Source organism: Saccopteryx leptura, chromosome 8, assembly GCF_036850995.1.
Source record: "Saccopteryx leptura isolate mSacLep1 chromosome 8, mSacLep1_pri_phased_curated, whole genome shotgun sequence".
Classification (NCBI taxonomy): domain Eukaryota; kingdom Metazoa; phylum Chordata; class Mammalia; order Chiroptera; family Emballonuridae; genus Saccopteryx; species Saccopteryx leptura.
The window spans coordinates 44,870,292-44,885,904 of NC_089510.1; the positions used below are offsets into that span (position 1 = coordinate 44,870,292).

At 40.3% G+C, this 15,613-nt stretch overlaps 1 protein-coding gene across 3 annotated transcripts in view; it reads right to left on the reverse strand.

Moving 5' to 3' along the window:
- Window positions 1–872: 872 nt before the first annotated feature.
- The window catches only part of LSAMP (limbic system associated membrane protein), an 820,035-nt gene continuing 805,294 nt past the window's right edge, over window positions 873–15,613 (reverse strand). For 2 of the 3 annotated variants that reach the window (XM_066346890.1, XM_066346892.1), the window contains one exon: window positions 873–3,878. In XM_066346890.1, coding sequence (XP_066202987.1) covers window positions 3,781–3,878 — 98 coding nt within the window. In that variant the 3' untranslated portion in view covers window positions 873–3,780. Of the gene's footprint in view, window positions 3,879–9,879; window positions 9,913–15,613 lie in introns of all 3 variants that reach the window. The other variant, XM_066346889.1, reaches the window with a different exon arrangement.

Below are 15,613 nucleotides of genomic sequence, written 5' to 3' on the forward strand. Positions count from 1 at the left end.
GCTGAGGGGTTTAGTTTTTGAGTGCAAAGGAGGTAAGTCCATTTTTGGAGGAGAAACAGACTTGTTTCTGTCCTCCAAGAACATGAAAATCACGAGTACTTTTACAAGGTCTCTATGAATAGCCCCAGTTATCTGAATATGTAGTTTAAAAATGCCCATAACAAGGGAGAATTCTGTCTGACTTGGAAGAGAAGGCAAAAGTCGATCACAAAATTCGTTCCAACAGATAACTCAGTGATTTTCCCATAAGCCTCAGTTCTTTTAAGGAAGAGGGATATTGTAGCTCAAAACAAGTAAGACAAAAAATTTTTTGATGAACAATTTGTTCAGAAGGTATAATTCTGCAGTTGTGAAACCTTGGATTAGTTATCATTCTTCAGGAAGTACCTTGGTTCAGGATTATTTCTTTTTTAACTTGAAAATGGGACTAAGAACTTTGTTTTGTGAATAGTGACATTTTATTTTGCATACAGAGAACATTAAACCTATTAACCATTCAGATACATTGATGCACTTCACTCGTCTCAGTGTATTGTTTCTAACCAGTATGTTATTTTCCGTTCAGGGTTTAAGCTTTGATTCCCAATGGAAAAGAGCCATGAGGGGAATCTATAGCAAAGTGATGAACTGATGAACTAAATTCCAAGGAGTCCCGTGTTCAAACTTAATGTCTTGATGACAATCCTCTGGCTTTTACCTTTTTTCCTGATCTTTATCCAAACTGTGTTTCTCCAGTTTTTACAGTGCTTAGAGACATTCTCAAACCTATGAGCTTTCTGGGATCAATATTTGCTTTGAAACAGGAGCCAAGACAATTTTTTAAAATTCCAAGATCCTGTCAGAGATATGTGCAAACACCACAATATTCAATATATGTTTAATTATGTTTAATATATGGTCTATTATATTAAAACTCAGGGAACAAATGGTGCTGACATGGCAAAGACATTTTCGATGGAGAATCTTCTATAAAACAAACCTTGTCCTTATGGTAGGTTGGGGACAATAAAAAAATCTGGGTGTATGATGAAAATCTTTGACACGCCACTGGGTCTGTTCCTGAAACTGATACTAAACTGAATTAACTTGTTACTTTTCTCTTCTTATGCATCTTTAGATTAGCATGTATTCCTCTGAAGCTTCCACTTATGGAGGTGGCTGGCTCTTCACATATATGGGGGACTCTATCACCAATGATGATAAGCTTTTAATTCTGTACTAAGAAGACCAAACTGTTAGAGAAATCTCTGATTGTCAGTAATTTGATGCTGTATAGAATATGAGCAACGTTCCCTATATTTTAGTAGTTACCTGTCCCATAGCAGGATCTGCCATAAACACTCTTACCAATCCCCAAGCCCAATTTGTTCTTCTGTTTATGTCTAAACTGAAAAATCATCAAAAGAAGCTGGTGATAAACTTCTAAAACAAACAACAGAATTTCTTAGAAGAGAATAAATATGCTGCTCATCATAGGCTCATTGCAGACCTTCAATAAAATCTTTTAAAGAAAATCTCCTTCCTTCCTTCCTTCTTTCCTTCCTTCCTTCCTTCCTTCCTTCCTTCCTTCCTTCCTTCCTTCCTTCCTTCCTTCCTTTCCTCCCTCCCTCCCTCTCTTCTGTCCTCCTTTTTTCCTTTCTTCTTTTTTGAATTTGCAATTATGAATTTTTCTGTTTTATATCACATGACAGCTATTTTTCAGGTTTCAAAACTTGGTGAGGTTTCATAATTGGCTCTGTTAAATTACTTTCAATTATAAGCTCAATAATAATCCTCTGTCCTTTCATAAACTGAGTCATTTCCAATGTCTCATGTAGGGTAGGTTTCCTGACAAAGATCTATGCACATACAGCCACCTCTCTCTGCGAGGCCTTTTCTAAGAAAACCCTTCTGGGATTGCGATGACGCCAAGCTTTGTGGTAAGCATACAACTTCTGTGCAGGTATTACAAGTTTCCCAGCTGTTTTGGTTAAGATGCTAACTTGCATTTCAGTGTTAATGCCAAGATGATGCTTGGAAATATAGACTTAAACAGCATATCCCCCACTGTATCTTTTTCAGAAGACTAGAGAAACTAAAAGTAAGCAGGGAAGTTGGAATACAGCCCCATTCCTAGTGGTCTGGCTGGATAAAGATAAGACTACTATGAACAATGGTGCTGCCAATACCATGCATAGAACAGAAGGGAGATAATGTTGACAATCAAATAAAGTCTTAGCCTAGAACACCAAGACAAAAATCTGCAAAGGAGCACAGGAGTGGATTCCTTTTCGTTATGGTCAATCCTTTGTATAAGAGCTCTGTCAGTATCTTTACAATGTAAGAATCTGAGCGCCTGTCCACTTTTCCTGCTTAGTTCACTCTCACTGTATTTTCTCTGAAATAGGAAATAATCTCTGCTCAGGGGACTCCATGGGGCAAATGCAGTGTTATTTAAAGATTAGGGAGGGGGGCAAACCAGGGCTGCTTAGGGTCTTCATGTGGTTCCTCATCCTTTCATTTGGAGTTAACACTTGGAGACCTTCCTGCATCTGGAATTTACTCAGTACATGCTGCTTACCCCTGCAGCAGAGCAGGACCCAGCCTGCAACAAACCAGCAAATCGGAGAATCCTTCAGACTCATGGAACAAGAGTGAAATCAGAAAACTTCTCTCCTAGGTCACCTCGTCACTGATTCTCTCTACTGTTCGCTCACCTTCGTCAATAGTAGGCACTTTCATGTACAGTGATATTCTGAGTGACTCTCGACTTGTTTCTGATGATTGGACTAGGAGAAATATGAGGTTCTGTCCTTAAAAGGGGCACAGCTTGGTTTGAATACACACTGATGCCATGTGACAGCCATGGATGGGGAAGGGTGTCTGTTTCTTGCCTCATTCCCCACCATGGCCCCCAGCAATGTGTCATAGCCGCGTCTCACAATTACAATGCGGGACAGTATCTACAGCACAAAGTCTATGTACACATGGACCATTCCCTTGGCATGCTTTAGAGACACACACACGCTCACACACATGTACACCCACGTGAGAGCGAGAGACATGAGCACGCACGCACAGTGGAGAAAATTAAAATGGCACTTCCTAGCATTTGCGGCTTGACTAGCGCTCGCGGGTGGTGGGAGTGAAGTGCTGGTGGTGGGGGGTGCAGAGAAAAAGGGACTATCGGGGTGAATGTGGGAAGATAAAACACACTGGATGGGGGAGGAGATGATCTTAAAAGGTGGGGATCGTGGAGGCAGAAAGCCAGATCAAGGCTCAACACAGGACTCCAGCTTGGATTCCACTGATAGTCTGAAGTGGTCATGAATCAGCTCGAATTTAAAATAGAATCAAGATGATGGAAATAGAGACACCAAAGGCAAGACCTTATTTTCTTTTTCCTCATGGATGAAAAAAGATAAAGGAAGGATCAAGTGTGTGTGTGGAGGGTGTTAATATCCATCTGGTACTTTGTCGCTTGTCTTATTTTTATAACATCTGGATGTCCTTAGCATGATGTCGTCTTCACACAGCATACATTTGCTTAGATTTACACATATCCTGGTAGAATTTTTTCCCACCCTGAATTATACTCAAATGTGTATTGATGGACTCTGAAATTGTTTTAAATGTATTTTCTTCTTCATTTTCTTATTTCCCCCTTTATTTATTAACACACCAAGTTGTGAAATAAACAGTCTCCTCCCATCTCTCTCTCTCTCTCTTTCTCTCTGTATCCTGTGTGACACAATTTTGTGTGTGTTTTTTTTTTTAAATTATTCTAAAATTTTTATTCTATTAACATTTGCTGAGAAGGCAGAGCAGAGATGCCGCCAGCAGCCACAGTGGTACGGCCAGACTGATGGATCCGTTGATTCCTCTCACCGACCCAGGTCCTGCAGTGCAAATGAGAGAGAAAAGACAGCGGTTACATTCGGCCACTCTCTGTCACAGCTGCCCGCCGGCCTGATCAGGTCAAGACCAGGCCAGGCACCAGCACCACAAAGTCGGGGCGCTTATGGGCAGCCCAACAAGGCTTCACAATCTTTTCTTAATCCTTGAGCTGTAAGTATCATTGGGTGAAACACTTCTCAGATGCTCTCATCAGAGAAGGCCCTGAACCGGCTATCGCTGATGCGTCTGACGGCGCGCAGGCGCCTCCTCTCCCGGCCTCCTCCTGCGGACTGCACCCGCTCCGCAGCCACCCAAGGCGATGCCCGCGCTCATTAAGATTCCGAGCATTGGCGAGGGTCCTTCAGCACGCCAGACACGGGCTCCTCCAGCCGATTCAGCACAGCATTTCCATCAATAAAACATGGAACCAATCTGTGACTCTCTTGTTTCTCAGAGGGGAAGCAGTAATTATTTATCGGTTGTAGGGAGGGGACCTGTTTCATAGTAATATTTATGACTTGGTGACACTAGCTGCAAGGTGGAAAAGTAAGTCAACTCATTATAAAATTTTAAGCGGCAACAGGGGTTCATCTGGTCCAAATTCTTTACTTGACACTTTAAAAAATCAAAAGCAAAGGCAACAACAATAACAGCAGGACACCACAAACAAACAGACCTAGAGATGTTAAGGGACAGGTCTGAACCAGAAGCAGAAGTGAGACACGTCCTTGCCCAGAATTCAGTCTGGGGTGGCAGTCTGTGTGCTGCCTGCTGACACCCTCGTTTACCCCAGGTGAACCCTTGATTTGGGGGGTGTGGCTAGAGATACAAGAGGGAGATTGGATCAGAGAGGAAAGTGGAGAATTGATCATGTGTTGACAGAAAGAGAATTGGGGCAGAAAGTGTAGGTCTGAAGAGCTCATCGCCTCTGCTTTGCTTGTCCACTCTCTCCTTTTGTATAGTTCTGTTCACACATATCCATTAGGATTTAAGGCTTATGCTTAGATTATGACATTCAAAAGAGAGGTCAGCGTGACTGTATTTATGGATCACTTTGAAGTTTTGAGGTCACATATGCAGATTAATATGTGTATGTGTGCATGTGTCTTTAAATTTATGATAGTTTGCAAGTCCAATGAAAGCATCCTCTGGCATGTGAATGTTGCCAAAATCGCCAACGAACATACCAAATCAGAGGTAACAAAGTGTTGAGTTCAACACTTTGCCTGACCTGTGGTGGTACAGTGGATAAAGCATGGATCTGGAATTCTGTGGTCACCAGTTCAAAACCCCAGGCTTGCCTGGTCAAGGCACATGCAAGAAGCAATTACAATGAGTTGATACTTTCTATTCCTCCCCCCTTTCTCTCCTCTAAAATCAATAAATAAAATCTTAAAAAAAAAAGTGTTCTACTATTGTATGTGTTTTGTAAATGATAATAGCAACAGCAACCAAACAAAACCAGTAAGCAATTATGTAGCTCTAACTACAAGGTAATGTTATAAACACTTTACAAGTATAAGCCCGCACCACGCTGGGAGGCAGGCAGTGTCATGAGCCCTATTTTGCAGCAAGATGACAAAGGCAGAGAGAGGTTGGATCCATTGCACAAGTTCACACAGCTGGGAAGCTGGGGTTTCACCCAAGCAGCTGGCTCAAGTCTTTGCCTGTCACTGCTACACAGTGAAGTTACCCAGTGAAAGGGTGTGAATGAGTCTCTCATCAAACATTTGGCAAATGAAATTTATGTTTAAAAACAATAGCCAGCACAAACAAAACAATATGAAGGCATCTATTATCTTTAAAAAAAAAAATGATTTCAATAGAATATTTGGCCCAGAATGCCTTCTTGAAAATATGAAAAATACTACTTACTATAAAAAATAGGAATATATTCAAACTTCAAACAGATTGGTTAGAATGTAAAATTAGCTGTATTATATGTAAAGATATGGAAATACAGATTAAAATTGTCCATATTCAGTCAATCAATATTTTAATTTTCTAAATGGCTGTAGGGTCATATTAACAAAAAGGCACTTCACTCCCCTCAGGTTCACACCTTTCAAGGGGAATTAAGGTTCAAGAAGATCATATATCCTGCATAAAGCACCTGCTGAGTAATTATGGACCAGGCACTAGAACCCAGGTGTTCTGAGGCTGAGCTCAGTGCCCTCCCTCACCCACCCCATCCCTGCCCCCCTACCACACCTGTTTTGGCCTTTTGGTATCTTAAGTCTCTTCCTGGCAGCTCACCATTGCCTGGTGGCAATGTGTCTCCCCATCATTTTCATTCCTCTCTATGCTTTCGGTGGCATGAGCTCTGTGGCAACTTGTTTGAATTAGTGTGTCAGTGAAGCTTCTAAACAGAGAAAGACTGCACGCAAATTGAGGCCACACATGGTTGAACAAAAATGATTTTTGTTTTTCTCTAGGGATAGTGTGAAACAGTTTTCAGGAAGAGTCTAATTCTGCTTATTCCTTAATCTTATTTTTAGTGATGGGACAGGCCAGATTATTTTTCAGACATCTTGGAGTTGAGTGGTATCTGGGGAAGAAGTCTGAAAAGCCTAGTTTTACTATGTTATTTGAAGGGTAGTAAATATTTGAGAAAGTAAAAATTCCATCATTGAAATAGGGACATAAATGAGCCTAGATAAACATATTCAATATAACATTTTGCTAATGAATGTATACACACATATATATGTAGATACAAAGAGAAGAATATATGTTGTATGCATATTCATATATACAAATACAATATACACAGACATCACTGGTCTTCTCATACACGCATTTGAAAATTAACTATTACTTTAACATGATTTTCTATGTTTTATATATATAGGGAATCCCAGTATATGACTGTGTTAATGATCTTTAATTTTGTCCTTAACAAAACTATTACATATTCAAAGTGAATTTTGTGGATTTGTTAAAGATATCTTCATCTCATTCAATTATTATTTATTAAGTGCTCTCATATAGCTACTTGATGTACTTGTTTGACTTGCTCTTTTCACAATTGGTTTTGAGGGTAAATAAATAAGCTCAAAAATGCAAAGGTAAATAAGTGACAGTTAGGGAGTCATCATAAGTGTGTGTGTAATTATAATATGTATATAAGATTATGTAGGAGAGTACTTTAGTTAATGGCCATTTCAGGGAAAAATATTCAGTGAAATCATTAATTATCTTTTAGCTCATATTTATAAAATTTCTGCTTATTTGTGGAAATGCAAATGATAAATCTTATTTCCCACACCAGATGGTCAGGCTTAGCGAATGATTTTATATACAGACAGATACAATAAAAGCAAAAGTCTGCAAACATAATTTAGCTTTAAGAATAGATAGATGAATAGAACCACAATTTAAAAATTGCTAAAACTTTTTTATGTAACTGACAAATATCATCTCTTGGCCTTTAGCCACATTCTGTGTGTGTGTGTGTGTGTGTGTGTGTGTGCGTGCGCGCGTGTGCGCACACTTACATATGTGGTATCCAGTAAACATTTAACAAATGGTAGCAGAATTATTATATTATTAATTATAAATGTTTGGATTACGGAAAGGCACAAAATACTCCTGAATCAAAAGGTTGGTTTGAGAACTGGGTCAAGGCTTTTAATGTCTGATTCAAAGGGGCAAAATTCCGCTACAACAATATTGGAAACCTTGAATTATTGTACCAGGTCAAGGTTCTCAACCCCAGGACAGGATGATAAGTGGGACAGTATCAAGGTGAATGCTAGGTTGCACTTTGCCATGAAAATGCTTAAAACTGGAATTTGTGACTAAGGGCAACATTGATAAATCAGCTTAAAATTGAGGAATATGAGTATTTTGGGCAAAGTCTACACATGACAGACCTGATGCAGGATGCTGAGTCAATTGATTTTTCTTTCAGTGCAATCTCAAAGGAGAGGAGATTTTTAAACACCTGCTTTAGAGAGAATGCTCTTAGAGGCACTTTTTTGATTCAGATCTGGCCAACACAAACATTTCTGTTGCTTTTCTTAGGTATTTAGGGTTCATTTCCTGGATTGGGGACTAGATTTATTCAAAATAATCATTAGTCATACGCTCCATGATTGCTGGGCAAGCCCTTCATCCATGAATCAATTGAGGCCAATCATAATTTTATTTTTTGTACATATTCAGCTATACAAGAAGAGAAGAAAGGCCGGGCAGGTTTAAGTTTGAATTATCCTTAGAATTACTAAGAGCTGACTGGGGGAGTGAAAATAATACAAAAACATAAAAAAATATGCAGAATAATTACTAAGATAAAGGAAAAATAATCTTCTAAATCTCTCTAAGATATTATCCAGTTGTGCACACTAAGGCACCTCCAGTTCTGGGGAAGCCATGTTTAAGGGAAGCCTGAAAACAATGGCTTTGGTGCCACCTGCTGTCCATGTTCAGCCAGTACAGCTTCCTTTTGGTGAAAGATTTGGAGATTCAAGTCTATACTGTCGTCTTGGCTGGAACAGATTAGAAGAGGAGTTATACTGATATTATCTTTGAGCACTGTGTGCTAGCATTATATTTGGGCTCCTCCTACATAATTCTTTATGAGTTACCTCCCTTCTCTATAAAATGAGTCTTGGGTAAGGCTGAAATAGTCTCACAGTAAAATTGAAAATAGCACATCATTTCTACCAAAACTTCATCAAATATTTTGATATGAAAAATTCTGAACTTTAGGCTGATACTTAGAATTCACTTTGATGACACTAGGAATTTATGTCAATGGTCTCTGAAATTTAAAAAAAGGGATAATATCCAAAACCAAAACGCACGCTATGCCTTATTTCTTTATCCACACTGAAACCCTGAGGTAGCCTATGTTCTACTTAACATTCACTGTAATTGATAATCACAGCAGTGGGGAAGGAATGGCTTAGAGGGCAGGAGCTTATGTCTTTGTGCCGCAAATGTCATTGGTTCTATGTATACACTTCTGGTGGCCTCTTCCTTGCCGTCTTCTGTGAAGACTAGCCAGCGCTGGCCATAAGCAAAGTGCTGGCCCTCTCCAGACAGTAAACAACAAAGTGTCCATACCTCTGTAGTTCCTGGTCCCTGGTGGGGCCTAAGCCCCATAAGAATAGGTTTTGATTATTGATAATGATCTTAGTTGTCTCATCTCCTTTGAGGTTCAGAGAAGAAGCCATCTCCCTATGAGACAATGACCTATTCCAGCGAGTGGCCATGAGGACTTAGGAGGGTATTGCCTGGACACAGAGGTTCCTCTGTGACTCTGGTCTGGAGATTTCTTGTGGCTCTTGTCTGGAGACTTATAGAGAGGGCACTTCAGAATTGGTAATTATTTGTATTGCAGGGTCCTCTTATTGAAGCTTTACTCTGATTGCACTGTTTTTGTATGGGAAAGTATGTGAATGACGTGCCACATGGCTGGTGGAAGTACAAGTGCAGCAGGAGGGCAGCAAAAGGAAGTTCCTGGGAGGTCCCAGCAGCCCACGCGTGCTGTGGTCAGGTGACGTTAGATGAAAACCTGGGAGAATGCTGAGGCAGGAGGGAGTATTAGATCCTCAAGTGTTTCATTTTAGGAGACCCTGCTCTTTTTCATTTAGAAACATATCTACTTGAATAGCCAAAAAGGAACGGCAAAGCAGGCTCTATGTCTCTTCTGAGGGTCCTGCAACTGGGTAGTGAACATTTCCAAAAGTACAGCTTTGCAAGAGTTAACCATGGACACTTAAGATAAGAAAAGTGGGAGGGAAATAATTTGCTCAGTTTCAGAGATTTAAAAATGAACAAGTATTTAACACAATAGAAAAGAAATGGGTTGGACCAGGGGCTTTTTGTGAAGGAGAAAGTTTGCAATTTGAGAAAAAAAATAGTGGCAGATATGTTATGAAAATTATTATCACAAATTGTTGAGATAAAATACACTCCACTGTATAAGATTCCCAACACACTGTTGTGAAATTCTAATTTTAACACGTAGAAGGTAATCAGAAATAAGAACCATACCTTTTTGCTTGAAGTGCACGGTGGTGCCAATTTCTAAAAAAGAAACATTTAGCAAAACAAAAACAGATAAAAAACTTCCATCAATTGAGAATAAGCACAAAAGTAGTTGGGACTCTGCTGAAAGGAGAATGAGAGAAAAGGCGGAAGACATTCTAGTAGAAGCACATATTTTAGATTGAGGAAAGGCGCATGGAAAGAGATTGGTTGGTTGAAACAAATGACCAGTTGGAGGTGGCAAAATCAATTTGTAACTACAAGCACTTGATGTTATATGTTATATGTATAGACAAGTGCAAAAACTCCGAGTATGGCATGTAGGTGAACTCTTGACTGCAATTTAGTGAAATAATAGCATGTGGTCTGGCTCCCGACACCAACCTACCATTTTGCCTCTGGTGTGTTCCACTCTTTCTTTTCTTCTAACATGCTCAGTGCATTTCAGCTTTTGTACCTGCTGTTACATCTGCTTGGAATTCTCTTCCCCCAGTTCTCTGCATGGCTCACTAAGTCACTGCATTCAGATTTCTGCTGACATCTGAGTGTAGTAGTTGGTTTTAGTTACTAACTCAGGAAGGACTTCTCCCATCATCTTCTCAAAAATGATACCTTCTGCTTTACTTTCTGTTCCTTCACTCTGATTTGCTAATATTAATAGTACTTATCACTACTTGCCATCATGTTATACATTTACTTAGTTGCTTGTCTAGAGTTTATTTCTTCCATAACATGCTTCAGAAAGCAGACCAATGTGTGTCCTGTCCGCTATTGTCTCTCTAGAGCCTAGATTAGAGCCTGGCATACAGTAGGTATACGATATATATTTGTTGAGTAGATAAATAAATCTTAGATTTGGAAAAGCTCTAATAGGTCAAATACTTGCATTCCCTTTTAAGTGTCCTTATCAACTAAACCACAATACTTTGAGATCTTTAGAACTAAATATGGGAAATTTCTGTAGTATACCACTTTGAATCTGAGAAACAACTGAATGTTTGGTCAAATATAGGAGCCCAAACCATGGCTGTGAGGTACAATTTTCTTCTTGAAGGTCAGGACATAGCCTTGCATCCCTGAATAATATGCTTTCACTGAAAAAGTAAATTTGCTGAAGCCAAAGAGAGCCTTTTGAATTGGACATCTACTCACCTCACTGTACTGCTGGAAACTTGTTCATGCTTTCTTGTGGCTTCCAGGACAAACACCAAAATTTTTAGCATGGTATTCATGGCTCTGACCCAACACCTCTCCAGCCTTCTTAATGTTTATCATCTCTGCATTCCAGACCTCAAGTCTTGCTTTATTCTCCGTGGTACCATGCACTTTTCATCATCGAACCAATGGCTCAATAATATCTCTCCTAGAAATTCACTCATCCTTCAGAATTCAGTTATCACTTCCACAGGGAAGTTAGTCTTGGTAAAATGAGATCCCTTTATCGCAAGCTCTGCTCTACTGCATAATACTCTTCTTATTTAAATTTCATCTATATTTGAAGTTTTGATTAGTGCTTGTCCCCATGCCTGGAGTGTGAGTGCCATGCAAGCGTGGGCTGTATCTGTGACTGATCCACGTGGGAGCCCAGCCAACGCGTGGAAGTGCTCTGAATGCTCAATGGGCTACCGCGGAAGGTCTAGACCCACTGAAATATGAGGAAAATAATATGTGCCAAGCATCCCCCTAACAGAGGATCTGAGACTCTGTTAAAACAACAAAGAATCTGAGTAGCTAAATTCTTTATTCTCTGACTTAGCCCACAGGGGTCAGATCTGCAGAATCAGGTCTCCAGACTTTCTGAGGTTCAGTGCAATCTATCAGTCCCATCCCTTGCAGATGGGACTTTGTCACCTCCAAAGAATGTGACAAGAAGAAGCACTTAGACAGCATGCTGTTTTCTGGAATTCTTAAGGTGGCAGTAAGAAAGGCACAGTTATCCTGTGTCTGAGGTCTCGAAAATGTTTGGCTGCAAATTCAGCATTAGCAAAACTAAAGTCAGCCAGGCTATTCATAAGAGAGCAATCTGACTACACATGAGGATGGTTTCGCTAAACTAGTCAGATGCGTGGACTTCTGTTTGTATCATGACTTCTGGTGCAGCTCCAGGTGCATTTCTGAAGATGCTCAGTCATCGCAGCCAACCTCCTGTCCTTGAAAAAGCTAGTCCATCACTTGAAGAAGCAATGGAAGTCTTCGGTATGAAAGTCCATACAGAAGGGTGGAGAGAGAATTCTGTTCCTCTTTTCACAGAAACTGGCAACTGATGTCACACACTCACTGTAGATGTGAAGTCAGTTTCTATCCAGACACTGGTCTCTACCTACTGACCACACTGATCATCTGCACACTGATGTTTCAATTGTATGTTATACACACCGCCACTTGTTTCTTTCATAACACCTCCTCTGACAACACTTTAGTTTTTGAAATCAACATATTGCCTTCAAAATTGTTGAAAAACTACTATAGAAAATATGCCCATCACAATATGATGAAACTGAGGCCCAGAGAGACTAATCAGTTACCAATGGTCACACAGCCTGAGGCAGAGCTGAGATTTTATATAATTCAAGGTTCCCAGTTGTCCAGCCGGAACCGTGTCCATCATTCCCCAATACCCCTCTGGTATTTTCATAAAATCAAGGCTATATAACTATAGTCTGTGTAACTCTAGGGTTATAACTGGGACGTTGAAATGACTTAGTATTGACTAGGGAGAGTTTGGCTCTGCTCTTGTGCAAAATGCAATTTACTGTCTTTCTTTGGTCAAACTTTTGGTGTATTGTTCTTTAGAATTTTTAAGGACCTCTCAAGGTCATAGAGTGGTGTTCTTCACCCAAAGGAATCCAGATTCCTGATGAGAACATCTTTATGCAAAAAACACTTGATTTCCCCTGATTGATCCCTGGTCCACAAGCCTCATAGGAACAATTGCAAGGAATTGTTCAGGAACCTGGGAAGATAGGAGGACCAATGGTTTTGCTTAAACTAGAAAAATAATCACTTAACCTCTGTTTGCCTCAGTTTTATCATTTGTAAAATAAGTTAAATTAATATGCTTATAAATTTGTGTTCTCAAGTAGATAAATTGATTATCATACTAAGAATGCTGCCAGACTCATAGTAAGTGCTTAATAAATAGCTTGTCAGGTTTGTGGGGAAATGGCTTCTACAGGGGACTATCAGGGAAAGTTTGGAGGAAAAAAGAAAAACATATTTTAATAAGTAAGCCATGGCAGTATAGGTCTAAAAAATAAAAAAAAATTTTTTTAAATCTACTGCAATGATTCAGATGTAAAAAACATAGTACCATAAAGTGATGGGGAAGCAGACTGATTAGGCAGCATTTTAGTCAGAAGTAAACTACTAATGTGCCTGGGTTAACCAGTCACTGGCACAGGCTTGGGTAAGAGTCTATGCTCTAAAGAGATCTCTTAATTGATTGCTAATCAATCTGAAGAGGTTCATTAAAGAAAGACTTAAAGTATTACCAAAATAGCCTGGCCTGTGGTGCCACAGTGGATCCACATCGACCTGGAATGCTGAGGTCGCCGGTTCGAAACCTTGGACCTGCCCAGTCAAAGCACATATGAGAGAGGCAACTACAAGTTGATGCTTTCCGCTCGCTCCTCCCTCCCTTGCTCCTTCTTTCTCTCTCTCCTCTTTCTAAAATCAATAGATAAAAATCTTTTTAAAGTATTGCCAAGGCCCTGGCTGGTTGGTTCAGTGAATAGAGTGTTGGCCCACTGTGCAGATGTCCAGGGTTTGATCCCTGGTCAGGGCACACATGAGAAATGACCATCTGCTTCTCTTTCCCTCCCTCTCCCCTTGTCTCTCTCTTCCCCTCTCACAGCCAGTGGCTTGATTGCTTTGAGCATTGGCCCCAGGTGCTGAGGATAGCTCAGTTGATTCAAGCATTGGCCCCAGATAGGGGTTGCCAGGTGGATCTGGTCAGGGCTCATGTGGGAGTTTGTTTCTCTACCTCCCCTCCTTTCACATAAAAAAATAAAAATATTGTCAAAATATTACACTATATGAAAAAATTTCACAAAAATTATACAGTCTGACTGGTAGTAGCATAGTGGATAAAGTTTCAACCTGGGATGCTGAGGTCCTGGGTTCAAGCCCTGAAGTCTCCGGCTTGAAGCCCAAGGTCACTGATTTGAGGCCAAGGCCGCTGGCTTGAGCAGAAGGTCGCTGGCTCTGCTTGAGGCCCTGGTCAAGGCACATATGAGAAACAATCAATGAACTAAAGTGACACAACTATGAGTTGATGCTTCTCATCTCTATCACTTCCTGTCTCTCTCTTTCTCTCTCTCTGTCTTGCTCTGTCTCTTTCTCTCACTAAATATATATATTTGTTTGAAATATCTTTATAAAAGCCAACTAGCTTACCATTTCAATTTTAGGAAGTTTTACCTATTGCAATAAATGAACTGGTTTGTAAAATACTAATGATCTTAAGACTTGGAATTCCATTTACTTTTAGGAAAAGACGGAAGTGTTCATTTGGTACTATGTCATCATCTCTTGAAATAGAACATTATTGTCTTGAGGAGCAAAATCCTGATCTTTTTGTGCTTGGTTCCTTGAAAACCTGGTTGTGTGCTGCCATCTTGTGGTAAAATTAAGACATGGTCCTATGTACTGTCTAAAGAAAACACCTTTGTCCACCAGGTGGCACCAGTTGGAAAAATAAAAGCATCATGACTTTTTTCAGTCAGAGTAGGACTGAAATGTTACACTCAAAAAAAGGAGTCCTTCCTATTCTTTTTTTTTCTTTTTTTTTTTGTATTTTTCTGAAGCTGGAAACAGGGAGGCAGTCAGACAGACTCCCGCATGCGCCCGACTGGGATCCACCCTGCATGCCCACCAGGGGGGATGCTCTGCCCATCCGAGGTGTTGCTCTGTTGCTACCAGAGCCACTCTAGCGCCTGAGGCAGAGGCCACAGAGCCATCCCCAGAGCCCAGGTCATCTTTTTGCTCCAATGGAGCCTCGGCTGCGGGAGGGGAAGAGAGAGACAGAGAGGAAGGAGAGGGGGAGGGGTGGAGAAGCAGATGGGCGCCTCTCCTATGTGCCCTGGCCGGGAATCAAACCCAGGACCTCCGTATGCCAGGCTGACGCTCTACCACTGAGCCAACCGGCCAGGGCCAGTCCTTCCTATTCTTATACACAATATATAAATTATTGTTCTTTTTCTAGTGCAAAGTTGATCTCAAGTGTTTGAGAAAAATGGCCTAGCATTAATATAGGCATTCCCTGGGTGTACTCATTTGAAAATACCTAAACCATATGATATTCATGCCCTTCAGAAAAACTTCTCTGCACACATCTGTTTTGCTTTAGCAAACACACTTAATAAGTGTGGCAGTGCAGGTCCAAAGAATAAAACAAAAAGATAAATCTATTGCAGCTATGCAATAGATAAAACTTTGGGGAAGCCTAGTACAGAGAATGTTCTAGAATTCTCTGGAAGCATTATTATCGTATGCCTTATATTGCCTCCTGGTGAGGGCATACAAGGAGGTAATGCGAAAAGAATTAATACTAGAAAAGGAAAGTGCTTTGACAAATTTATTTATGTTAATCTGTCCTTGACTTTTGGTTTTCTGATTTATTAAACCCAGCCATGTTAGACAAACCTACAGCATAAAAAAGGGTTGATTCATCCCTCTCTTTGGCACATATAAGGTATTGCTGTTCACTACTGTAGCCTCAGCTTAGTATCATATTTCTCTA